Genomic DNA, 27262 nt, shown 5'->3' with positions numbered 1-27262 from the left:
GAGAGGAGCTTCCGACACGGGAAGCGGGCATGAGTCTCACGACAGCCCAGTTGACAAATTGAAGAGCTCCGCCCGCTTATGCACGTCAACAGATATGGATTGGAGTGTTACGTTTTAGTATCTTGAGAGCGGATAATAGGCTAAAGAACCTACAAATCCTAGGACGACTACAATTCCCATCCATCCCCGCGAGTCTCCGGCAAGTCGTCCTCTAAGGTCGGTGACCTAAGGTCGGGCGCAGCTTTTAACCTGGGAAGGGGCAATCGGCCCACGGCTGCGCACGCGTAGTCCCGCCCCTTTGCCCCAGTGTTTGTTGTTGTTGTGAGGTTCGGGCTGCTCCTGCCCCGCCTCCGCCAACTCATCTTCGACCAATCAGTGGGGTGGTAGTTTTGAGGGACAAGTGGTAAGAACCAATCATCTTGTCAGAAACTCAGAGACCCAGGGGACTAGGCCCTGTCTCTCTCCGCCATGTTAGATTCACCCCGCAGGGATAGCCCCAGAGCTGGCTGCGGACGGTTCTTGCACTGGCCTCGGGCAGGCGCCCCCCGGGGGCGGGAAGCTGGTAAGGAAGCAGTTGCGGTTACCTAGGGGTGGTGTCACGTCGTACTGAGAGGGCTTGGGGAAGTTCAAGGGAGGAAGCCTGCAAAGAAGAGGGGCGACTTTTTCCGTGTCTGGGGGCAGCCGATCTTTTCAGTGACCGGATGGGAGAGCCGTTCGTGTTCCGAGGGGCCAAGGGGGCCGATACCACCGGAGGGATGGCGGGTCCGTGGCTTAGAACGCCTGGCTTCTGCTGAAGGACGCCGAGACTCCCCAGCACAAAGAGGGCCTAGGCAAAGAAAACGAGAGAGTCTTCAGGGGTTGGTGATACTGTCTTGGGGACATGGAGTGCCAGGAAAAGATAAGTGGAAGACTAGGATGAAGTTTTCAAGGAAAAAAAAAAAAAATGACACTACCCACACAGCCTCCTACTCCCCCTCATCCCACTTTTGGGGAACCTCATAAGGAAGTCTCCTTGGTCAGGGACCTCTGGTATTGGAAAGGCACCGTTTTTCCTTTTTATCGAACACGCAGCTTTCAGGTCACACATTTTAACTCCAGGATAGCTTGTACAGGCCTCGGGTGGAGATAGTAATCAAAGCTCAGGTTCCCAGGTCAGATTCATTAAAGGGATTTTTGATATCCTGGAAAAATCGACATAGAGGAAAAGCTGATTTATGCCAAGCAAAGATGAGCCAGTGGCATGAACTTAATATAATGCCAGTTAATGAAAGCTGAAGGCCGAGGCCCCAGCTACCTGACTTTACTAACTACAGGGACAGAGGGTACTAACCATAGCTTTGGTATTTCCACAAGTTCAAGACTAATGCTCTTGCTGAAAGAATTTTCACATATAAGGCAAACAGAAATAGGCAGCTCTTTATGAAGACCTGGATATGGTCCAGCTAAACTAGAATCTCCCACTTCCTGTTTTCTCCTCACCAGCCAACCAATTGGATGAGCTCCAAAGTATCTAAACTAATTTCCAACTGTGTAATTTGAGAAAAGGCAAAGAAGATTAGTTTCCTTTTGGACTTTAAAAAGTGTGGAAGTGTGTTTCTCAGAAGCTGAAAAATGAGAATGTGTTTTAGAATATCCACTTTTGGCTGAGTGAATCAGTCACTTAACCTCCCTGATTTTTTGCCCAGGATTCTGGGGAGTTGCCAGGAGTTCTGTCCAAATTTTAAGGACCCCAAGAACTGCATTCCATATGAATGAAATACTAGATGTCAGCAGGATTGGTGCTAGAAGCTATTTTGGTGGTGAACTTGGCTCTAGGTAGAGACAAAGAATGGAGGATGATTGTCTTTGGATTAAAAAAAAAAAATCCCTGATCCTCAGAGAGTTCAAGATCCTTTTTAATGACAGTTGTATTGTTTCACAGGGCAGTTCGTTACACTGTGGAAAACAGGACTATTTCAGGCCCTGATTTATTATGATAATAACTTATATTTGAGTACCGTTTTCAAAGAAATAGCATACACATTTTTACTTGATCCTTATGATAACATTGTGAGGTTAGCAAAGCAGAGGTCTTAGACCTATTTTACAGATTAAGGAAATGAAGCTCAGAGGTTAAAAGACTTGCTCACACTTATATGGCTAGTAATGTGCCAGAGCTGTGTCTGGAACCCAGCTCTTCTAAACCCCTGTGATCCCTCCCCTCATTACCCTGTAAACTCCTGAGACTTAATCTTGTTTCTCTCCAATGTCCTGTGCCTGGAGCAGAACCTGGCTCTTTGTAGATGCTTAGTCAAGATTTATTGATGAATATGTTTTTAAAAAAACATATAAACATAAAAAAGCTGGCCTTTTTCATTACAACTTATGTTTAGATTTAAACAAACTATTTTTTCATAAAGTCATTAAAAAAACCAATCTAACAACTCATAAGTAATCAATCCTTAAAATTCTTACCTTTTAGAGGTAAGTATTCAGTTATTTTATGGATGAAATGAGTTTGGTTAAAACATTAGTTGACTACAGTCAATCCATATTGGGGGGATGGAAGGGTATAGATGAAATGAGGGTAGCTTTGAGTTGATCATTGGTTAGGTATTCACTACTCTCCACTTTTATGTATGTTTGAAATTCTCCATAAAAGAAAAAAAGTAGCCTACAAAAAAAAAACAAAACAAAACACATGAACTTCAATGAAGGTTGTTGAATGCTACCCTGTATAGTTTCTTGGCGAGTGGTTCAGCCTCTAACTTGTTAAATGGATCTAATAGAGAACCTTGGTTGCTCAATTTAGGAAAGGGCTGCTTTTCCAAGAAAAATATAGACCATCACTTTCAGGCTTTAGGAATGTAAATTCCCCAAGGGTAGAGACCTACACTTACTCATCTCGGTAACCTACTAGTAAATATGTAACAGTAGGTATCTGTTTAATTAAGCAATCATTATAAAGTTCATAAAATCCTAAAGGATTTTACAAATGTTAGATGATTTCTGTGAATGTGACCAAAATTTACATTCTCTCTGCAAACATATGACAGTGCGATTTGTGTTCAACCACCCACTAGACTGTAAATAGCAGAAGAGCAGGGACATTATCTTCACACCCACTGCTGTGTCCTCCTAGCCTGGCCTGTATTAGGTCCTCACAAGTATTTGTTGAATGAATGTTTATGCAGTTGATAGAACTCCTTCTAACGTGTTTTCTCCCTCCCACCCATCCTCTCTTCTCTAGCCCCACAGCATGGAACCACAGGTTACTCTAAATGTGACTTTTAAAAATGAAACTCAAAGCTTTCTAGTTTCTGATCCAGAAAATACAACATGGGCTGATGTGGAAGCTATGGTGAGTGTCATTTTGTTTTGTTTCTCCATCCTTTTTTTTTTTTTTTTTTTAATTTTTATTTATTTATTTTTATTTATTTATGGCTGTGTCGGGTCTTCGTTTCTGTGCGAGGGCTTTCTCCAGTTGTGGCAAGTGGGGACCACTCTTCATCGCGGTGCACGGGCCTCTCACTATCGCGGCCTCTCTTGTTGCGGAGCACGGGCTCCAGACGCGCAGGCTCAGTAGTTGTGGCTCACGGGCCCAGTTGCTCCGCGGCATGTGGGATCTTCCCAGACCAGGGCTCGAACCCGTGTCCCCTGCATTGGCAGGCAGATTCTCAACCACTGCGCCACCAGGGAAGCCCATGTTTCTCCATCCTTTAAGCATAAATATTTTTTCCAGAGGTAGCTATCTTTAGCTGTGCTTCCTAGCTGTAAAATCTGTCCTATTTACCATTTCTGGGCCTTCTGGAAAATTATTTTTGACAGGGGCTTGGGATTCGTATAGGAGATGTGCCCTGGTAGAGGAAACAAACAAATTTGTTCTGAGGAGTTCAGAAAGGAAAGGTAAATTTATTTTTTTAAGTGAGATAGGACTTAGAAATCCTGTTTATTTTAGAAGCAGCCTGAGGAATGAATTGGTGTGGACTCCACCCTAACGAGCGAGGCCTGAGGTGAATGTTCTCTTGCTTGAGAGCAGATAGGTTACTGTGGTTTTTGAACCACCAAGGATATAATTTGTGTTTTGCAAGAGCTGATCGATTGCTTTTATTGCTAGGTCAGAGGATGAATATCTCAAAGTTGAGCAGGAAAAACTCGCACGGGTGTTCAGACAGCAGCTCATCTATCACTTTCGTTGTTGTTAGTGCTTTTCCTCTTCTTGGTTTGCCCTTTGTACTCTTCTGTTTTTGTTTGATTTGCAGTAGTGAATGTTTTACTTCCTGTGTAACTGTGTTTGTCTAATGAAACTCTTTGGTAAAAACCTAGTTTTACCTGGTTGGTAAAAACCTACTTTTCTCTGGTTATGTGTTATGGTAACCAAAAAGGAAAAGAAATGGTGGAGAGACCTCAAAAGATGATCTGATCTCATCCTCTGTCTTCCAGGAAATATTTCTTTATACTACCCTGGACAGATGGTTATCCAGAAAGTTGGATCTTGTTTGTCAAATGATCTGAAAATCAAACACAGCTATCTTTTTTTTCCTAGTAGTTAAATGAGCTGACAGCTTGCCTTTTTTCTTTGTTGTAAATTTTAAATTATAAAAGTATGATACATGCCCATTATAAGAAGTGAAACAATCCAAACATATATAAAGAAAACGTTAATATCCCTCCACTCCCCACACCCTCCACCCACTATTCCAGCCTCTTTGGGGGTAACCAGTGTTAACAGCCCTGTAAGTACTTCCCACATTTTCCATGTTCATACAGTTATCATACCATACTATGAACATTATTCTACAACTTGCTTTTTAAAAAACAAAACAAAACAAAAGAACAGGAGAAAAACAAGTAGTGGTTTACTAACATGCATACCTCCTGTATACATGAGTGATACCCAGGAAAACTGAGTAACTCCACAGCTTGCTTTTTTTTTACCCAGCCTGTATTATAGACACAGTTCTCAATGAATAGACAAGGATCCAAGCTCCTGGTGGTGTTATACAACAATTTAACCATCCCTTATTGAAAGATTGTTTCTAGGGTTTTTTGTGTTTTTTTTTCAATTGAGATATAGTTGACATATAACATTATATTAGTTTCAGGTATACAACGTAATGATTCTATATTTGTGTATATTGCAAAATGATCACCACAGTAAGTCTAGTTAACATTCATTACCACACACAGTTACAATTGTTTTTTTCTTGGGATGACATCTTTTAAGATCTATTCTCTTAGCAACTTTCAAATATACAATATAGTACATATTATTAACTGTAGTCACTGTGCTGTACATTACATCCCCAGGACTTTATCTTATAACTGGAAGTGTGTACCTTTGACCACCTTTACCCATTTTATCCACCTCCTATTCCCTGCCTCTGGCAACCACCAATGTGTTCTCTGTATCTATGAGTTTATGAGTTGTTTATTTGTCTTTAAGATTCCACATATAAGTGAGATTATACGGTAGTTCTCTGATTTATTTCAGTTAGCATAATGCCTCAATTTCCAAAAGATTGGTTTGTTTTTTTTTTCCTTTTACCACTATAAAATAAACTACAGGAGATCCCTCTTGGTATATATAACGTATACACTGTTCTATAGGATAAAGTTTCCCAAAGTGAAATTAACGGGTCACCAAGCGTGTGACTTTAAATTTTCATAGATACTGCTACATACTTTGCAGAACAATGGTAGGACCCCACAGAAGCACATGACAGTGCCCTGGATCTTTATCCGCATTGGATGTCTTTGTTTTTGTTTTTGGCCGCAATGCGGGCTTGCGGGATCTTAGTTCCCCAACCAGGGATTGAACCTGGGCCCTCGGCAGTGAAAGCCCGAGTCCTAACCATTGGACTGCCAGGGAATTCCCCAACATTGCATGTTACAGCTTTAAAAACTGTCTTGCCATTCTGTTGAGATGACATCTCATTGCTTTAATTTCGGTTGTTCTGACTACCATTAGGGTTAAATATCTTTTCATGTATTTGTTAGGCATATCTGATTTCTTCTGTGAAATTTCTGTAGATTTTGGCCCACTTTTACCAGTTAAGATCTTATGATTAGCAGTTGCTTTTTGTGTATTGCAGATATTAACCCTTTGTCTGTCGTGATTTGCAAATATTTTTCCCAGTCTATTGTTTGTCTTTTGACTTTGTTTTTTTTTTAACCATGTAAAATGTTTAATTTTTATGTAGTGAAATATGTCCATCCTTTATTTTATGACTTCTAGGGTTCTATTACAACCTGCCTTTTTGATAACTTGATCATATAGTGTGTACATTTCATTTGCAGGTAAAAGTTTCATTTGATTTGAACACTATTCAAATAAAATACCTGGATGAGGAAAATGAAGAGGTAAAGTATATTATGGTACCCGTGACCAGGTATCCAGAATAGGGATCTTATTTCTCAAGAGGGATGTGGAGCTCAAAAAGTTCAGAATAGTGTTTATCTCATTTGTGTAGGAGTTTAAACATATTTGTTAATTGCATGTTCTAAGCTGATTTGTGCCATCTGAGATGGAGTTGAGAAATAGGGAAGTGACATTGAAGAAGAAAATCTGAGAGAGAACTTTTAAAACTATATAGTGATCTTATATGTTCAACTATATCACAAGCTGCTACTTAGTTTCTAGTAATAAAAATAATAATGACAAACCCTTATTGAGTGGTTACAATGTGTCAGACTAACAACAGTACTATTATCATCATTTCTATTTTACCCATGAGAAAACTGAGGCACAGAGAGTTTAAGTAACTTGCCCAAAGGCACAAAAGCTTACAAGTAGCAGAGTAGGGTACTACTCATACCCTCTGATATACATACTTTATACCCTCTGGCTCCAGAGCCCAGGCTCCTAGCCACTATATTATGCTGCTTCTTAACTACCTGAAATAAAGGAAGATATAATAGTTAAGCAGTAAAATTACTTAATTATTCACATTTAGTTCAGATACTGGAAAAGCTGAACACCTGACCTGAGGTTTTGTATCTATCCTGTGAGACTGGATATGCTGAATTGCTCAGTTGATGAGAGGTTTATACTTCACTGTTGCTTTTTTTCCTTTTACAGGTATCCATCAACAGTCAAGGTGAGTCCCTAAGAGAACCTATTCAGCTTTATTTAAAAGCCTTAATCTGGTCATAGGCATTGGCATTTCCATTTCCATTCAAATCTTGTTGCAGTATTTATTTTAGAGTAGAATTTGGTATGCAATAAATGCACTCACTTACCCATAGGCATTAGTTACACAGGAGATCTTTGTTTTATAACAGTTTTTTGTGTATAGGTTGGTGCCTTGATTGGACCCAAAGGACAGCTTTAATGAGAGGTTCTCTTATATTTAAGATGCTAATGTTTTGAAAACATGTTTCCCAATTCAACACATTTAACTTGTTTTTCTGGTATTGCTTCTGTCCTTGACTTGGTATATATATTAAAGTCAAGTTATAAATAAGATGGTTAGTTTTTGAGAGCATGGGGTGCATTTTCCCACAGGAGCAATGTTATATTTGAAGATTAGGTTCCCAGGCTAGCCCCCAGAAGCTTATTTTAACCAGCTGAAATGATAGTATTAACACCATCCTTGAACTTCCTTGAGTCCTGAGCTTCACTAAGCCTAGTGTGAGGGAGCTGGATTGAGTTTTTGTAACTGGAAGACTCTAGTAGCAGAGAGAGGGATTTAAGGGGGAGAACTAATCTGCAGGTAGCTTCTATTTATGATGGGATGAGAAAGGAATTTGTCAGCAAAAAGGTAGTAGCTGTTCATGTGTAAGGACTGTAAGCTAAGAATTCTTAAAAGTAAGTATTGTCCGTGCTTAATAGAATCTTTTGGGCTGGTAAAAAAATCACAGTATGTATATTTTTGTCCTTTTAGGAGAATATGAAGAAGCACTTAAGGTAATGATCATTTCATCTTATTTTCAAATAATTTTTAAAATGTTTATGGACTAAAACTTGAGCCTGAATTCCATTAGCCATGTGGAGAAACTAATGACTATAAACACAGCAAAACCCATTTTTAGGGAGACTATGATGAGTTCAGCATACCACGCAGCAAAAGGTACCTCCTAATATAAAGATTCTTTCCAGTATCATTGCATCTCATTGCTGGTCTTGATGCCACTGTACTGGCATTTCAAAATTGAAAGAACTCTCTGAAATGATGCTTTCTGGATCACATTTTTTATCTCCTTCCTTCATCTGTTCCCTATCGAATGTTACACTATAATGTGGAAGAATTTAAGGTATAAACCATCCAGTTACAAGCTCTTGTATGTCAGTGATGAATTAGAGTATTCCTCAAGGTCACTTATTTAAGGTGTGCTAAGCTGACCTTTCACTGACTATCCTTTTTGAATTTCTAATCCAGGCTAAGCCATTTTCCATAATCACTTTTTGTCTAGGGAGGGAAAGGCAAGATTTTTTTAAAAATCAGGAGCTGGATTTACCCTTCCTGGTTTTTGGTCAGAATTGCTATTCTGAGTGCCACTTGTTTCAAAAGTTTAGCCAATGTCTTCTTGGTTTTTACTCAGAAATCCTCATTTACCAGCCAGTCTCTTGGTTTTAGGCATTCAGGCCCTTTCCTGGTTTCTCTTAGTTGAAATACCTGTCTGTGTTAGTAATTTTTCATGCTTCGTAATTTCCCTCCGCAGGACTTGGGATGTGTGTGTATATATGAATATATATAATACTGACTTAAAAATCAAATTCCATAACGTACATATTTTTTTAATCTGTGCCAAAAATGTGTTTTCAGAGAAAATCTTATTTTCATACTCAGACTTTGTATTGTCACTCATTTGTACAAGTGCGCTTCGTTACAGCACCGGCCCTGCCCCGACGATTTGGAAGTGTCACACACACATAAAAAGCCTGTACAAAAGACTGGCTTCCCTTTTTCCTGTGACCTTGACCTCTCCCCCAACTTCCTAACACTTATTAATTTATGAAACTTTTTCCCAGCGCAGTTTTGTTTTGTGTGTCCATTGGATTACAAACTTTATTAAAAAATACAGAACAACAACAACAAATTTCCCTCTGCCCCAGTTTTCACGTGGTCTTCCTAGTTCCTCTTTGCTTTTTTTTTTTTTTTTAAATTTATCTATTTTATTTACTTATTTTTGGCTGCGTTGGGTCTTCGTTGCTACACATGGGGTTTCTCTAGTTGCGGTGAGCGGGGACTACTGTTCATTGCGGTGCGTGGGCTTCTCATTGCAGTGGCTTCTGAATTCTGAATTCCATTAGCCATGTTGTGGAGCACGGGCTCTAGGCGCTTGGGCTTCAGTAGTTGTGGCTCGCGGGCTCTAGAGTACAGGCTCAGTAGTTGTGGCGCACGGGCTTAGTTGCTCCGCGGCATGTGGGATCTTCCTGAACCAGGGCTCGAACCCGTGTCCCCTGCATTGGCAGGTGGATTCTTAACAACTGCACCACCAGGGAAGCCCTTCCTCTTTGCTTTTAAGCTATTCTAACATGATGTCTCCCAACACCCCTTTACTCTTCTCCAACTCTTCTGTCATTTCTTTTTCCATATTCAGAAGCTACAGTAGTTTCATTAAAAAAGTCTTTTAAAAACTTCAGAATTCTTTTACCTTTCTCACAGCCACTATTAGTTTACCTATTCTGTCAGAAATCTTGGGTCTCAGCAGTCTAGAGTTTATATAAGCCTGTCTTGCCCTAGGAAGCAAGACTTTTTCTACATACATTTTTTTCTGTAGTAGCATATAATGCTTAAAATTCCATGTTTATATTTTGACACAGTTCATTGTAGTTGTTTCTTGAGCAATTTTTTCTGCAGACTCTACCAAATATTTTAGAAAAAGCTTCTTGGTTTGTGGTCTAGAATAGGAGTTGGCAAACTATAGCTGGCAAGCTGGCCATATATGAATGTGTGTATATATATATATATTTAAAATTTTTTGTAAACATTGTATTTCATCTGAATTTAATACGATACAAAAGTATTATATGCTTGAACCTGTCACTCAAATAGAAGGTTCTTTCAGTTCTCCAGGCCAACCTTCCTTTAGAGGCAAATAAATAAGAAACAAATCACCTCACACCTATCAGAATTGCTATCATCAGAAAGACCACAAATGGGGGCTTCCCTGGTGGCGCAGGGGTTGAGGGTCTGCCTGCCAATGCAGGGGACACGGATTCGAGCCCTGGTCTGGGAGGATCCCACATGCCGTGGAGCAACTGGGCCCGTGAGCCACAACTACTGAGCCTGAGCGTCTGGAGCCTCTGCTCCGCAACAAGAGAGGCTGCGATAGTGACAGGCCCGCGCACCGCGATGAAGAGTGGCCCCCACTCGCCGCAACTGGAGAAAGCCCTCACACAGAAACGAAGACCCAACACAGCCAAAAAATAAACATAATAAATAAATAATAAATAAAAATTAAAAAAAAAAAAAAGAAAGACCACAAATAACAAATGTTGGTGAGGCTGTGGAAAAAAAGGAACACTTTTACACTGTTGGTGGGAATGTAAATTGGGGTGACCACTGTGGAAAACAGTACGGAGGTTCCTCAAGAAACTACAAATAGAACTACCATATGACCCAGCAATTCCACTCCAGAGTATATATCCAAAGAAAACAAAAACATTAATTTGAGAAGATACTTGTACCCCAATGATGTTATCACTTATATGTGGAATCTAAAAAGTAAAACAGGGACTTCCCTGGTGGTCCAGTGGCTAAGACTCTGCACTCCCAATGCAGGGGGCCCAGGTTCGATCCCTGGTTAGGGAACAGATCCCACATGGTGCAACTAAGACCCGGCTCAGCCAAATAAATAAACAAATAAACTAGTGAATATAACAAAAAGAAACAGACTCACAGATACAGAAAAAACACTAGTGGTTACCAATGGGGAGGGACAAGAAGGGTAGGGGATTGAGAGGTGCAAACTACTATATATAAAATAAACAAGCTATAAGGATATATTTTACAGCATGGGGAATTTAGCCAATATTTTATAATTAAGAAAGGAAGAGAAATCACATTATGTAGAGTATATATAGATAATTTGCTTTTACAAAAACAAAATATTTGGACATTTTATATTCAGTATAGCTTAGCAATCCAGTTTCTGTTGACAAATTTAGTTAACTGTTAGGAGGTATAGTACATATTCAAGAGAACTTAATAGCCAGCAGATATTTTAACCCTTAAGGATGACATGTCTGATTTAATTTTGTTTTTGTTTTTAAAGAAGATACTGGTGGGAATTCCCTGGTCCAGTGGTTAGGACTCCGAGCTTTCACTGCCGAGGTCATAGGTTCTGTATCTGGCTGGGGAACTAAGATCTCGCAAGCCACGTGGTGCGGCCAAAAAACAAAAAGAAGATAATACTGGCCCTTTTTAGTAGAGCCTTTGAGCTGCTTCTCTCTCTTTTTTCCTCCTAATTCTTGTTCTTTAATAGCATGCTTAGCTTGTACCTGTTCACGTTCTTCCTGTGCTGTTTGATTTGATGTTTTCTTTTTATTTTTCTTTGGAATAGCAAGAGAATTTACTCTTATGCTACATTGTTCTTCTGGCTGAGGCTGCTCAAAGCTACAGTGTTCTTCAGACAAAGTCTGCTCAATACTATATTGCTCTTCTGGCAAAGGTTGATCTACTTATTCTTCTTACAAAGGCTGGTCAACTTGTTCTTCTGATAAGGACTGGTCAACTTTTCTAGGTGGCTTCCTGAGTCTTTCCTCTACATCTAAGTAGAGGTGTTTCAGATGATCAGGATATAAATCTGTGAATTTCCATTCCTGTGAGGTTTGAGCCTTCACTTCCTGCCGTAACAGTTTCTTATAATTTTTCTGACTTTTTAGTTTTCTTCAAAATGTAAAGCCTTCCCTCACGAACTTTCCCCACGAAGGCCTACAGATGGTTGATGGTTAGGTCGCCACATGCTCTGTTTCACATTCTTATTTCTGAATCCTGCCAATAAAACTCCTTTGTTGCGTGTCCCAAAAATCCCTGTCTGCCACCTTGCTGCCAGCATCACCCTGGCCACATATTTTTATAAATAAAGTTTTATTAGAACACAGTCATGACCATTCATCATGTATTGTCTGTGGCTACTTTTGTGCCACAATGGCAGAGTTGAGTAGTTGTGACAGAAACTGAATGGCCTGCAAGCCTAAAATATTTATTATGTGGCCCTTTAAGAAAGTTTCCTGGGTACTTTCTTGGTGGTTTGGTGGTTAAGACTTTGCCTTCCAATGGAGGTGGTGTGGGTTTGATCCCTGGTCAGGGAGCTAAGATCCCACATGCCTCACAGCCAAAACACCAAAACATTAAAAAAATAGAAGCAATATTGTAACAAATTCAATAAAGACTTTAAAAAAAAAAAAAACTAAAAGTTTGCTGAACAACAAGGATGTACTGTATAGCACAGGGGACTATATTCAGTGTCTTGTAATAACCTATAATGGACAAGAATCTGAAAAAGAATATGTATATATATAAATAACTAAATCACTTTGCTGTGTACCTGAATCATTGTAAATCAACTATACTTCAATTAAAAAGAGAAAAAAGAAAGTTTGCTGATCCCTGACCTAAGATAATAGCTTTCAGACTTTTTGGACATGGAATGCTGTTTTTAAGTGGAATCTTAAGAAGTCTAATGTGTGAAAATAGATAAAGGAAGAACAAATCTTGTCACTGGGTAACAAGTGGGAGGAACTAGAACCCCACGGACTTGACCTCCTAATCTCTTCTTGGATGCTGGAGTACCTTCATGGAATCTCAAATGCTCCTTGAAGTAGAGTTTTCAAAATAAGATATTTAATAAGATGCTCTTCAAAAACAGGTGACCACTTAAGCATGCTTTCCAAAATACTATTCTTAGTGGGAAGGTAGACGCTTAACTTTGGACATAGCTTTAAGTTTCCTGGGTCTAGAATTGACTTTTGAAAAGTTGAAATTAGAATCCGTAAGTGGAGTCCTACATAAAAACCAGTTAATAGATGGTAACTAGACAAACTGTGGTGATTATTTCACAATGTATACAAATGTCAAATCATTATGTTGTAACCTGAAACTAATATATGTCAATTATACTTAAATTTTAAAAATTAAACAGAAAAGTAGTAACCCAATTAATGAAAACATCTCACCTAATGAAGAGCTACACTAAAACCCTTTTGTTTTTAACAAAACCATTCCTAGTTAACATTCTTGGCAAAGAAACAGCAGACTGTTAACATATTTGTCATTTGATTTAATAAAAGAAGCATGAATCCTGATATTTTCCAGCATATTTTACCACACCTTTTCTGTTTAGATGTCTTTGAAATTTTATTTAGGAAAGGAGAATCACACAATATTGTTTTTAATTTCATAACGTATGCTCTCAGATGGCAGTTAAGCAGGGAAACCAACTGCAGATGCAAGTCCATGAAGGCTATCGTGTTGTCTATGAAGCCCCACCCCCAGTTGGAGCAGAAAAACGACCAGTTGCAAGGACAGGGAAGAAGCCACTTGCACATTATTCTTCACTGGTGAGAGTCTTGGGATCAGACATGAAGACCCCAGAGGAGCCTGCAGCACAGGTACAAAGGGAATGGACCTGTCTCTGATTTTTCTAACCTGTGTTTCATTGTCTCTAGTCTAAGATTTGAGCTGTTCATCAGAGGTTTGGGAGTTGTTGTGACTGTCTCCGTCTGACTTTTTGAAACTAGTAACAGTGGTTACTTCTGGAGAGGAACATGAATAGGGTGACATAAAGACTTCGGTTTTTCCTATACTCTTTCATGCTCATTTTTTTTTACCATATATTATTTGGCAACAGAAACCTCAAAGTAATACATTTCAGGAGATTTACTTTAAACAGAAAAAGAAAAAAACTATCTCCGATTGTGTTTACTTGCAGCAATTTCCACCTGCTCCATGTGACACAGACCAGCCTCAAGACAAGCCCCCAGACTGGTTCACAAGCTACCTAGAGACAGTGAGTGTTCTTTCTGGCTTGGGTTTTAGCGGCAGTGTTGGAACAGATGGAATGTGGAAGAAACAAAGCTAAATCCAGATGGCTGCTGCCTCTGGTACAGGTGAATGAAGAGTAGTAGCTAATAATATCCAAACTAGAGCAGTTCCTGTCAAGAAAGTTCCTAGCTTTCACAAAAACGTACTAGAAAAAGGGGGGAGTTTAATTCTGAGGATGTAAGGGAAAGGGACAAATTTCTATGCTTGAGAAGGAAGAGTTAGAAATTTACTCATCAGTGGATTTTTTGGTATTTTATTTGAACCAGTTTAGCTATGGAAGGAATAGACCTTTTTTGTTTTTGCTTTGTTTCTGTCCCTTCATTCGGTAGCTATTATCTGTTTATTATGCTCTTATGTTATACCAGAGATGGTGAGGTTTCAGGTCTATTTGATATTTTCATGCCTTTTTCCAGTCTTGGAACTGAGGGGTTTTTTTCCCCCATCTTCTCTGTATTCTAGTTCAGAGAGCAAGTGGTTAAAGAAACGGTTGAGAAGCTTGAACAGAAATTACGTGAGAAGCTTATCCTCCAGAATCCATCCTTGGGTTCCCGTCCCTCGGAAGTCTCAATGCCCATTTCAGAGGAAACACTGTTTTTGCCAGAAAACCAGTTCAACTGGCATATTGCTTGCGGCAGCTGCCAAAGGAGGATCGTTGGTGTGCGCTACCAGTGCAGGTAAAGCAGTAACTTGGCAATGAATAGCTCTCAGTAGAACTTAGAGCAGGCGGGCCTTCTGGCATCCTGAGAGGTAAAGGGTGTGCTCACCTCTGAGCATCATCCACAGCAGCTCTGGACTGGAAACAAGCTACTCTTCACCCACAAGAGAAAATAACTATTTGAAGGGTATTCAGATTGTGGTGTTCATATACACTTTTGAATTAAAAGAGCCAAAATTAAGTTCCCCAAAACAAAATTGGATCCCCAAGGATTATCTCCGTATTCCAAATGCTTTCATATCTCGTTTTCTCCCATAGATTGTCCTTTGAAATAGATACAGGTGAAGTGTTATTATCCTCATTTTATTCATGAGGATTGAGACATGGCATGGATGGGTGATGTGCTTAGGTTCCCACCTAGCTGGTAATAGAGCAAATACGGAAGTCTGGGTCCCTATCTCCCAACCTCAGGTACTTCCCACTGTGCCTTTCTTTTCCTCACAGCCTCTGCCCATCCTACAATATCTGTGAAGATTGTGAATCGGGGCCATATGCCCATGACTCCAACCATGTCCTGCTGAAGTTGCGGAGACCTGTTGTGGGTTCCTCTGAACCCTTCTCTCACTCGAGGTTCTCTACTCCTCGTCTTCCTGCTGCTCTGGAACAGGCCAGGTAAAACCATATGTGCATGGGTTGCTTGTTCTCTGTTTGGTTTCTTGGTTTTGGTGACAGGGTGTGAATCACAAAACTACAAATAGTCTCCTGGGAATTCCCTGGCGGTCCAGTGGTTAGAACTCCATGCTTCCACAGCAGGGGGCACGGGTTCGATCCCTGGTCGAGCAACTAAGGCCCCTCGTGCCGCACGGCGCATGCCAAAAACAAAACAAAAAAACAAATAGTCTCCTTAGTTCCCACTCCTTTCCAGTTGATGTGCAATGACGGGGATAATTATCCTCCAAAGCTAATGAGATGGAAATGAGAACTACAGAAAGAAATTAAGAAACTAACCTAGAAGCTGACGCTGATGGAGACCACAAGTGGCTCAAAACAGCTTCAAGATTTTTTAAATATTTATTCATTTATTTATTTAGGCTGCACCGGCTCTTAGTTGTGGCACTCAGGATCTTCATTGTGGCGTGTGGGATTTTTTTTTTTAGTTGCGGCATGCATGCGGGATCTAGTTCCCCAACCAGGGATTGAACCCGGGCCCCCTGCATAGGGAGCGCAGAGTCTTACCCACTGGACCACCAGGGAAGTTCCTAAATAGCTTCAAGATTTGTTTGTGAGATTTGTTTTTTAAGACTGTGTTTTTTATCTCACAGGCTCCAGAAACAGGTTGACAAGAACTTTCTTAAAGCAGAAAAGCAAAGGTTGCGAGCTGAGAAGAAACAGCGTAAAGCAGAGGTCAAGGAACTTAAAAAGCAGCTTAAACTCCACAGGAAGATTCATCTGTGGAATTCGATCCATGGGCTCCAGAGCCCCAAGTCTCCTTTGGGCCGACCCGAGAGCCTGCTGCAGTCTAACACCCCAATGTAAGCCCAGGGCCAGGGCGGGAGCCAGGACTTTAGGTCCAGCCATCTAAAACTGGAACTTAAGCCAACTTCTGTCTTATTTATTGGTAACCCTTAACACCCAAGCCCTTAAAACTTCCCATTTTCCGATCCTAGTGTTCTTAAAGGGTGGTTTGGTAGTTATCTTTGACACTTGCTTTGTTGCCTTCTTCAGAAAAACAGAAACCAGTAAGGTTCAGAAACTGGCTGGTGTGACCTCTCTTCACTGGAGGCAGTCTGGATTTGAAGCAAAAGAAGCAAATATTTTAAGAGCCCAACTCTTAAGTTAATTTATGGACCCTTTTAGTTATCCTCACCGTAGTTTTTTAGCTTAGGAGTCAGGTCCCCTTGGGTTTTTTTTTGTTTTTTGAGGTTGTTTTTTTGGGGGGTTTTTGGCGTGCGGGATCTTAGTTCCCCAACCAGGGATTGAACCCGCGCCCCCTGCAGTGCAAGCACGGAGTCCTAACCACTGGACCGCCAGGGGATTCCCATTGTTAGTATTATTTTTAAGGCAAATTCATTGGTACATCCTCCAGGGTCACTGTCTGCGTCTCAAACCACAGTATTGGGTATTCAGAAGACATCACACCCAGCAGCAAGTGACTAAATATTTGAATTTCTGTTCAGGCTCCCTTTGCAGCCCTGTGCCTCAGTTATGCCAACCCTCAGTGCAGCATTTGTGGATGAGAATTTGCCTGATGGGACTCACCTCCAGCCAGGAACCAAGTTTATCAAACACTGGAGGATGAAAAATACAGGAAATGTAAAGTGGAGTACGGACACAAAGGTATTTTTCCCCACAAAACCTGAAGATGAAGTGATTTGAGGTGGCGGTGTGTTTAACTGACAGGCTTTCTTTCTCTTGTCACTATTCTTTTCAGCTCAAGTTCATGTGGGGAAACCTGACTTTGGCTTCTACAGAAAAGAAGGATGTTTTGGTTCCCTGCCTAAAGGCTGGCCATGTGGGAGTTGTGTCTGTGGAGTTCATTGCCCCAACCCTGGAGGGAACATACACTTCCCATTGGCGTCTTTCTCACAAAGGCCAGCAGTTTGGGCCTCGGGTCTGGTGCAGTATCATAGTGGATCCTTTCCCCTCCACAGAGAGCCCCGATAACGTTGAAAAGAGCATGATCAGCTCAAGCAAAGGTGATGATCTCACCTGCCAGCAAGAGGTGAGCACTGGAAGGGTGACTAAAACCAAAAGAGCCCACTCACAGCCGGTGGTTCTTCCAGAAGTCTGGAGAGGCCAGCTTCTCCCCTCCTTCGAACACATCAGTATGCTTACATTGGGCCTAGTCCTCAGGGGCTTTGTTTGCATGTCCTTCAGATCTTGGTGCAGGCGCCCCTCAGTGCTTTCGTATCTCTCTGTCGTGATGTGTGGCCAGCCCCTGTGCTGCACGAGGGAAGGCAGGGCTGCCTGGCCTGTGGACCTGCTGAGCTGATGTCTTTGCTGCTTAACAGTCATCCCTCCTGTATATCCCTTGTGTATGTTTCCTAAATACTAATGAAGTCTTACCCTGGTTGTTACTTGGTGCACAGTTTTTTAAGGCAGCTTCCCTGTTTACTGCTTAAATTTAGTTACCCAGTGTTAATATCCTGGTTTTGACTGTTGTTTTTATGGTTAATCTAAGCTATTGTCATTAGGGGAAGCTAGGTGAAGGGGGTAATTAGTAAACTCTCTGTACTGTTCTTGCAACTTTTCTATAAGTCTAAAATTATAACAAAACAAAAAGTTTTAATACATGCAGTGCTTTTGTTTTTAGGGAGGCATCCGTCAGTTTGCCTTTTGAGTTCTGTTGAGGGCCTAAAATGTGTCCCAATGGTTTCTCTCCATAGGAAGCTCTTCTTCCGGCTAAAGAAGAAATTCCACCTGGTGAAACAACTGAGCAGACAGAAGGGACAGGAACCTGCATCCCACAGAAGGCCAAAAATGCTGCCAGCGAGAGGGAGCTCTACATCCCATCTGTGGATCTTCTGACTGCCCAGGTGGAAGACTGAGCACTTTGAGGGGCGAGGGACAGAAAGCCCTGGGGAAAGAGTTCTTAACTTGTTGAAGAAAAGGTGGTAGAGCCATAGGTGGTGCCCAGGAAGTTAGAGATATGCCCACTCTGATCTACTCAGATGCACTGAATGGCAAAATCATCACCAGTGGAAGCAGGCTTCTAAACTAAATGTTTCGTCTTTGAATTGGGAACTTATCTTGTGCTTCCCACAACTTCCCTCTAGTTGCCTCTTCTTTTCTGCCTAACTGGTTCACCTTCACCCCCACTGCATTTGCTCTCTTTCCTGCCATTTGGTTATTTGAATGCCTAGTTCCCATTTAACTCTTCTTGTTTTCACTTGACTGAGGTGAGGCATGAATTTGAACAGAGTTGACTCTGGGATGATACAGAACTCAATGGCCTGCAGGACCCATCAAGACAAAACACGACTCTAGCGTGTGCTGCGAGTAGCCTAACCTTGCGCCTTTTTTTTCAGGACCTGCTGTCCTTTGAGCTGTTGGATATAAATATTGTCCAAGAGTTGGAGAGAGTGCCCCACAACACCCCTGTGGGTAAGAATGTCACTCGGTCCACCTTGTTTATTTTATTAACAGGCCCCAAAATACTGCAGCCCTGACTCTGGTAGTTAGTATTTTATTCTGAGGAAATAGTTGGCAAGGATTTCTCCCACAATGTGATATTAAAACTGCACCCATTGGTTCATTTTCCTTCCTCTCCCTGTTGTCAGAGGCAACAATACCAGTTTGTTTCCCCACCCTGAAGGGACCCTCTTCTCCATTTTTCTCTGGATATTTGTGTCCCTTTGTTCCTTTGCATTCATGGCTCTGGGTCTTGGCCATGGTCTTCCAAAGCCAAACAACCGTTTATGATCCTTCCTGCATTGATGGATCTGTCTGAGATACTTGTGTGCCTAATGGTCTGGAGAAATTCTTTAGAATGCCTTGAAGTGCACCTGGGTTTATTTTAGCCATGCAGGAGGCAAGAAGCCTATGAGCTGCTGCTTCTGGACACTGACTGTTGATGATGTGATGCTTTTTCATGGTTGATGGTTCTCCTGTCTTCATTCTCCAGATATGACTCCCTGCATGTCTCCTCTGCCACATGACAGTCCTTTAATAGAGAAGCCAGGCTTGGGGCAGATACAGGAAGAGAGTGAAGGGGCGGGATTTAAAGAACTTCCTGGTAAGGGGTTAAATATTTGTAAAGTATTTGCATCCTCCCCTTCCATACCACACCCTGTTGTTACACATACCCCCTACTAATCTTACCTTGGTGTGTGAGTGGGTTTTCTGTAGGATCTCAGTTTTTGAAGTCTCCTCACCTTCACATGGCACCGGTAGCAGCTATTCCTTGGCATCGCATCAGCATGGGTACATGACTGGAGAAAGATCTTCCGCACTCTAAACACCAATTGCAGACAAAGTTCATGTCTTTTTCAGATTCCACAGTGTCAGTAAAGAAGAGGGCTGAGAACATTTCTTCAGTGGAGGAAGCAGAAGATGACCTGAGTGGGACCCAGTTCGTGTGTGAGACTGTAATCCGATCCCTTACCTTGGATGCTGCCCCGGATCACAGACCACCTTGCAGACAGAAGTCCACGCACAGTGAGTGTCCCTGAATTCGCGCCCCGACCCCCGCCCCAAATTGAGGTGACGCCTGACTTGTGATTGCCAGACCTGAGCAGATAGAAGTGCTCTTCTTTACTGAGAGTGGAGATAGCGGGATCTTTGTTAGAATTCGGATCATGGTTGTTTCTTTGGGCTCTACATATGCTACCTGATGATTTTATTTATAGCATCAGGAGCAAAGCAGCTACCATAACTCATTTCTGTACTCCTCCAGGGGCAGAATTTCAGTTGTATGCCACAGAGGAACAGCAGCCAGTTGTGCTGCCTGGATTCTGCAGTAAGAAGTCTTCTTGTAAGTTGACAGAGCCCCTCAGCAGAGACCCCCACTGGCAGCTGAGTTGTCTCCTTTCTCCAAGGGCAGCAGTCAGGAAATAGTGGGCAGAAACAGGAGCACCAGACTAAGTTTCTCAAGGTTAAATTCTGCTGTAATAAATTTCTTTGTGGCAGAAATTTCTAGGTGTCAAATAGGTAGAACCACTGTCATGTATTTCAGGTACTATCCAAAACCTCAAATTCTACTACGTCAAAATAATGTGAAAAAATGTCTTGTGTTTATTATAGTGAAATTTGACCTTTTAAGCATGATTTATCTCACTTTTTCATTTATATATATATATATATATATATATATATATATATATATATTTTTTTTTTTTTTTTTTTTTAAACTGTATATTTTTTAAAATATATGTATTTCCTCACACATACTTGTGTACAAATGCATAACAAAAAAGTCTGGAAGGACTTATACCAAAATGTTCACAGTAGTTATCTCTGATAAGATTATAGGTACTTTTTTTTTTTTTTTTTTAATCTATTTATTTATTTTTGGCTGCGTTGGGTCCTCGTTGCTGTGCGCGGGCTTTCTCTAGTTGCGGCGAGTGGGGGCTACTCTTCTTTGCGGTGCGCAGGCTTCTCATTGCGGTGGCTTCTTTTGTTGCGGAGCACGGGCTCTGGGCGCGTGGGCTTCAGTAGTTGTGGCACGTGGGCTCAGTAGTTGTGGCTCGCGGGCTCTAGAGCGCAGGCTCAGTAGTTGTGGCACATGGGCTTAGTTGCTCCGCGGCATGTGGGATCTTCCCAGAGCAGGGCTCGAACCCGTGTCCCCTGCATCGGCAGGCGGATTCTTAACCACTGCACCACCAGGGAAGCCCTATAGGTACTTTTTTATTTCCTTTTTTTTTCCTCATCCATGTTTGCCAGTTTTCTATCATGACTACTCATTACTTCGCGAAGAAGAGGAGGAAAGTAGTCATACAGTCCTGCAGTATTTACCACCAAACATTTTCTCTTCTTATAGCACTGTTAGCTAGTATATCAGTTTTGATTTGAACCCATCTCAGTATGTTAACCATCACGTGAAGAGGAAAAGGGATGAGGCCTCCTTGTTTTAAGATTCACAGTGTTCTCAGAAGCCTCGATATTTCTGCCGATGTTGTTTTTGTGAACTTTGGTTCTATGTGGCTTTGCGCAGGTTTAGAATATGGCCATGACTATGGTTTCAGCAGCCCTTCCCTCTGGTTTGTCCCTGTCCTCTGGGTTTCATAATTATAGCTCATGACCTACAAGGCTTGGTGGGGTAAGGGTAGCACAGGGGCTGCTTTTAACTTATACCTTAAAATTGGTTGCTTTCATCCTTTAGTGAAATTTGCCTCACCCGAAGAGGGACCACTTGGAGACGAGAGGGAAGAGATTGTCCGTATTGTTGAAGAAGAAGCTGTCGTGGAGGAGGAGGAGGATGAGCTCAAAGATGAAGTTCAGAGTCAGTCCTCTGCTTCTTCGGAGGATTACATCATCATCCTGCCCGAGTGCTTTGACACCAGCCGCCCCCTGGGGGACTCCATGTACAGCTCTGCCCTCTCACAGCCAGGCCTGGAGCGAGGGGCTGAAGGCGAGCCTGGGGTTGAGGCTGGGCAGGAACCAGTCGAGGCTGGGGAGAGACCCCCTGGAGGGGAGAACCAGCCACAGGGGCACAGCATCAATGACATCCTTATGACCTCACAGACTCTGGACACAGTGCCCCTGACCCCAGAGGTGGTAGGGCCTCCGCCACGGCTGCCCAGGTACCATCCACACCCCGCTCTGCTGGGCTGTTCTCCAGAGGTGGAATAAAGAGAGAGGACTCAACTTGATCTCAAAACCTGTTTCTTTGTCAGCAGGGGAAGAGACTATTTCCCATAGTAAAGTCTGATGAATAAAAGTTGTACTTCCCAGTATTTGTGTATTCTGGATTTAAAGAAATACTTGCTTTAGTTAACCTTAATTATCTGAGTATAATCTATCTACTTATGTTTCGATCATTGAGAGCCAGTTTTTAAACACAAACATCCCTGGACCTTCCTCCCTGTTCTGTTGACTCATGGGCAAAGGCAGCAAAAACTCATTCTCATACTAATCCAAACAAAGTAGAATAAGAAGTTTAATCTGTTATGGAAACAAGTATACTACAAAACCAGATAGAAGTTACTATTTTTCTCTACTGGTTCTGTCTGTATCACTGCTCTCTCACAGTATGGAAAATGGTGGAGCCTTGACTATAATTTAAAACATTCTCCCAGAGAGCTAGATATTTTCTTTTATCAGCACCACTTGATACAGGGGGAAGTGACCAGACTGAAGCCAGTCTTTCTAGCTTGACTGTGGCTGAAGAGGAAAACCAGAAGAAGAATGAGCCCTTCTCACCTGATCCCTAAATTCAGACATGTGATCTGGATCAGAAATGTGAAGCCTCTGTAGAGAATTTGGCACTGCTGTGCTCTGTTTACTGTTTCTCCACCGTTACCGTAGGCGCCTTTTCAACTTACTTTCAATATTGTGTCTTTCTGAAAGGAGTCCTCCGTATGCACAGTACCATGGTTCCCCAGGAGTGGATTTACCAGTTACAGTACCAGAAGTTTCTTCAGTCCCTGATCAGAGCAGAGGAGGTAATGACCAGCCTGAGCTTTCTGTTTTTCTGTGCTCCTTTCTAATGGAACCAGGTATAAATAGGCACTCTATCCTTGTGATTCTTGGCAGTTTTTAGAAACTTGCCCTTTGACTTTTTCTGTGCTCCTCCCTCATACTCTTTTGTTCTGTCTTCTAGCTTAATATTTATTAAACGAGATCCCATAGAGGTTGGCATTGTGCTATAGTGGAAAGAACACAGGCTTTGGGGCCAGAATAGTCTAGGCTCCAGCCTCAGCTCCACCTTTCTTCACCGTGTGACCTTGCAGTGGTTCAGCAGGGTTCTAAGACCTGAAGGTCTTTTTCCTTATCTACAAAATAAAGAGAATAGCACTTTGAAGTTGTGAGTAGACCCTCAAAGTCGCTTTCCTCTCGTCCTCAAAAAACAAAACCTGAAAGTACTTAAGAACTAATAAACTATTGGGATAGGATTATAGAATTAATTTTTCTGATTCACTAAACAGTCACCTTGCATTGCATTCTGGACAGTTTTCTTTAACATTTACTTAAACCACCTGCAAAATTTCTCAAATATTTAAAAAGGAAAAAAAAAAAAGACTTTAAACGTTGTAATCAGATTGCCACCTGCCTCAAAAATAGCCTTGCTGTGAGTTAGGAAACACCAGGTGTTTATGGATGCTGCATCTAACCAACAGCTCTTTTGCTTTTAGAGCTCAGAGGCTCATCAGGACTTGTAAACAGCAGACAGAAGAGCTATGACCACTCAAGGTAACTGGGTCTTACTTGTGCAGCCTCTTCTTCAGAAGCAGATGGATACCCTAGTATTGCCTCCGCTTAAACGAGCCTCTCAGAGCATGTGCCACCTGCTGAGAGCAGAGAAGGAGAGCCGTCATTCCTTCTTGTTCTTATTTCTCCTAAAGCTTGTGACCAACACTGAGCAGAGGGCTAATGTTGATGTTTAAGAGTGTTCACATTCCAGACCAGGAGGAAGTTCCCTCAGATTCAACTCCTGCTTAGCACCAGAGAAGAAGGCAGGAAGGCCCAGCCCACTGTGCATCTTCATAACTTTTTCTTAGACATACCTGCCTCTCTGCTCCCAGTCATCTCAGAGCAGTGTCAAGGTGGGCTCCTCCCTATGTACAGTGTTCAGAAAATCACATTTCCTTTGGAAGGTGTTTCCTCTGAGATGATAATTGAGCATGCAGACTGCCAGTACCTCAGTGTGCTGCTGACCACATTAATTTTCAGCTGGGGCTGAAAGCTGGCATGCTAACCAGAGTGATGTGTTTTCTGCAGTGCCCATATGTTGCAGCAGTAAGAGCTGGGCCCTACATCAAGCCCAGATTTGTAGCTATAAAACTCATAGGAAAATAGTCACACTCTCATTTTACATCTGATTTTTTTCTCAGGGAAATCTCATTTTCTTCCCAGGATTAGAGCCCAGATTATCCGTAGGAAGATAACGATTCACGTTTCTTTAGGGAGACAATTTGGCTTTCCCCGCAGGCACCACCACGGGAGCAGCATTGCTGGAGGGCTGGTGAAGGGGGCTTTGTCTGTTGCCGCCTCTGCATACAAGGCCTTGTTTGCTGGACCACCAGTCACTGCACAGGTCAGTGTATGTTTTATTTTCCTGAACCAAATCCAAGTCACCAGTGAAAACAGTGGTGTCTGCCTGGGTTGGAGAGAGTAGCATGGCATCATAGAAAGCATGAGCTTTAAGTTTAGTCTTTAATTAACACACAACTCTGCCACTTTCCAGCTGTATGACTTTGGCTAAGTTACTTAAGGAAGGAGAGAAAAAAGTCACGTTGGTTGCGGACCTACTGTGTGGGGGGCAGTCTCCTAGGTGCCAGCCCTACAAGGTGAATCAGACACCAGTTCCTGCCCAGAGACAGTGGGAAATAAGCAAACAGACATTTATCTGTGAAACTTTTGAAAATTGCAAAGCACTATAGAATTTAAAGAATCTTTCATTCAATTAAGAAAAAAAGACCATTTACTGTGCAGTGTAAGATACTGTGCCAGTGTTCTTAGACCGGTGGAACACCTCAGCCTGGTGTCGGCCCCATGGTGGGGCCAGGGAAGGCGTCCTGGTAGATGACGCCTGAACTCAGTCCTAAAGGACAAAATGAGTGTGTGCCGGGAGAGAGGGTTAGAGAGGGCATTGTAGACAGAGTAGCCAGTACAGAGACTTGGAAATGTGAACCTGGAAGTTGACTTTGTGCCAAGAAGAGAAAAGACCAATGATGTAGGTGGGATGCTGTTAAGTGATTTGGGTTTTATTTTAAGACCCGTGGGAGGGACTTCCCTGGTGGTCCAGTGGTTAAGACTTGCGCTGGCCATACTTTCTTCCAATTTCCCATACTTTCTTCCAATTACCATCTCTTCTCTTGCTTCTTCTTGCCCCATCATCATGATTACCTTTAACTTCACAGGGTTTCCAGAGTTCATTAGCATCTTTTCCTTCATCTAGTTCTAAAGACAGTTCATTAGTCACCTGGTTTAGGGTGCAAACGTACCTAATGCAAAGCAGGGGCTTCCCAGCCCTTCTGATCCCCTCAGAAGACCCATTAGTATTGGCTGGACAGGAGTGCCATGGCCTTGCACCTAATTACCTAGTGTTTTGAATAAATCTGGAAGATTAGTATGACTTAACAAGATAAACACAAATTATACAAAAAATGTTGTTCTGCTTTTCTTGACTCTACACAGCCAATAGTTTCCGAAGATCAGACAGCAGCCCTGATGTCCCATCTCTTTGAAATGGGATTCTGTGACAGGCAGCTAAACCTAAGGCTGCTGAAGAAACACAATTACAACATCTTGCAGGTTGTGACAGAACTCCTTCAGATCAACAACAACGACTGGTATAGCCACCGCTACTGAGGAGTGACCTCGTATTAAATAACTTTGCCTGCTGCTCAGAGACGATCTTTATTCTGTTTTGGGGGTGTGGGGTGGAGGCCCTTGCTTATTTTTTAATCTGATGAATCTACATAGAGCCCATCATTGAACTATCAAGACAATACCTGCCTTGCAGTATTTTTTGGAGCAAATCAAAGGCCAGAACTTAAATTTTCACTTTAGACATTAGATGGAATTGTAGGAAGAGCATTTTTCAATTGATCTGGATAAAACTCTTCTCCGTTTTAGTGCATTGAAAAGTGCAACTTAAACTTCCTATAGAACCATTTTTCTTTCTGATTGTATTGAAGTTGAGTATTTTTCTTTGCTTAATGTGGATGTTTTTATGAGGATATCTGTTAATTGTCAGTTTATAAAGGAAGTTAACCTTGGAAGTTGTTTTCAAGAATTATTCTCATAATTTTTCTAACCTATCCCAAGCTTCATAGCTGTGTGGTATTAAAATAACACCCAGGGCGCGATAGGAATTTTGTTCCTCTTGCCTTCTCAAGGAGAAAGTTGTTCCCCTGCAAGTCTTAGTAACCGGCACTGTTGTTTTTCTAAAGACCCCCAGTGATGCATTTAAGAATATCTACCTTCTGGTCTCTGCACTTCTGAAAAAGGAGCAGGGAGTGTGCTCATTAACCCACCAGCACCTGTTGAGCAGTGTCTATTGTAGCAATTTTGCATACATTTTATTTTATTTAAGGGAAAAAATTTAGGTAGTGTGAAATATTTTGCTAATCCTATAAAGAAGGAAAGAAACTCTTCTATTAAAGGGAAAAGTAAGTTTAAAGTTACCTTTTTTCTTTATGTCAGGGGGCAGGTCTTATTTACAGTAGAGTGGACGGGGGTGTATAGGAACATGAGAAAAGTGAAAGGCAGGCTGCTGTGTGAATCTCAGTAAAGTTCAGGGGTGGGCAAATGAGTGGGTGTGAGGCTTAGGAAATCCTGATGGCCTCCTGAATGTTTGAAATCTGTCCAAGAGAACCTAGAACAAGAAAAAGAGGCTGGTGTTCTACAAGACTTGGATGGGAGCAAACGCACTGAAAAAGTTTTGGTTTAACCCCAGGGTAAGTGAGTGGGAAGGAGCTTGCTAACAGGGGTCCTGGTCATCACTGTTTACAGAAGGGAGTCTCGGGTACAGCTGGTAAAGAGGTAACAAAAAACACTACAGATTTTAGTCATAAAAATTACTTGCAGAAAAAGAAGAATCTGACCCCCAGCCTGATGGGGGAAGGATAGTAAAATAGTATTACTTAACCTGGTTTGGTATTATAATGAATGGTGATTTAAATTAATCATTGGCCATAATGATGTTTATTTACAGTATAACTCTTGAATGCTGTTAAATAAGCCAGGATTCAGACTGCAAGCCAACCAGCCTGTTTATTATTTAAAACGTTTTTATGGGGGCTTCTGGGTAGAGGCTGAGCGGCAGGGTGTGTGTAATTAATTCGGTTGATTTGGGACGGGATCTGTCTTGACCATCTGAGTTGAATTGTAGGGGTCCAGTCGTCTGTACCATTGTACTTGTACCTAACCGCTTAAGGAATGGTGAAATAAACTTTGAAATTCCTACCTGGACTGTCTGGTCCTTTCGTCCGGAACCTCGCGTGGCCTTTGAAGAACGGAGAAATTTTCT

At 41.8% G+C, this 27262-nt stretch overlaps 1 protein-coding gene, 1 non-coding gene and 1 pseudogene across 4 annotated transcripts; 2 read left to right on the top strand and 1 right to left on the bottom strand.

Moving 5' to 3' along the window:
• Positions 1–441: 441 nt before the first annotated feature.
• Positions 442–27198, top strand: NBR1 (NBR1 autophagy cargo receptor). 3 transcript variants are annotated; one of them, XM_007177735.2, is made up of 22 exons: positions 442–562; positions 3230–3340; positions 6280–6342; positions 7061–7079; positions 7866–7888; positions 13346–13540; positions 13861–13938; positions 14433–14647; positions 15133–15300; positions 15951–16160; positions 16806–16965; positions 17060–17350; positions 18015–18164; positions 18657–18732; positions 19253–19363; positions 19621–19785; positions 20024–20101; positions 21449–21869; positions 22636–22730; positions 23421–23478; positions 24217–24322; positions 25426–27198. In XM_007177735.2, exons 2-22 carry the CDS (start codon positions 3239–3241, stop codon positions 25597–25599), a joined length of 2958 nt encoding a protein of 985 aa, XP_007177797.2. In that variant the 5' UTR covers positions 442–562; positions 3230–3238; the 3' UTR covers positions 25600–27198. The 3 variants fall into 3 exon arrangements, with proteins under 3 accessions (XP_007177797.2, XP_057392093.1, XP_007177798.2); XM_057536110.1 differs by lacking the exon at positions 19253–19363; XM_007177736.2 differs by lacking the exon at positions 20024–20101.
• On the bottom strand, positions 9990–11985 carry LOC130705899 (thyroid transcription factor 1-associated protein 26-like; annotated as a pseudogene).
• On the top strand, positions 10667–10739 carry TRNAG-CCC (transfer RNA glycine (anticodon CCC)). Its single transcript has one exon. It is a non-coding gene; the product is annotated as a tRNA-Gly (tRNA).
• Positions 27199–27262: the final 64 nt, after the last annotated feature.

This window comes from Balaenoptera acutorostrata, chromosome 20 (genome assembly GCF_949987535.1).
Source record: "Balaenoptera acutorostrata chromosome 20, mBalAcu1.1, whole genome shotgun sequence".
NCBI classification, from domain to species: Eukaryota; Metazoa; Chordata; class Mammalia; order Artiodactyla; family Balaenopteridae; genus Balaenoptera; species Balaenoptera acutorostrata.
The sequence above is the reverse complement of the archived record's forward strand: the minus strand, read 5'-3'. Positions and strand labels throughout refer to the sequence as shown.

Coding starts and splice junctions, on each gene's coding strand:
- NBR1 (XM_007177735.2), top strand. CDS start 3,239: ATGGAACCACAGGTTACTCTAAATGTGACTTTTAAAAATGAAACTCAA. Junction 3,341..6,279: donor GGGCTGATGTGGAAGCTATG/GTGAGTGTCATT, acceptor TTTCATTTGCAG/GTAAAAGTTTCATTTGATTT. Junction 18,733..19,252: donor GCCCCACAACACCCCTGTGG/GTAAGAATGTCA, acceptor TTCATTCTCCAG/ATATGACTCCCTGCATGTCT.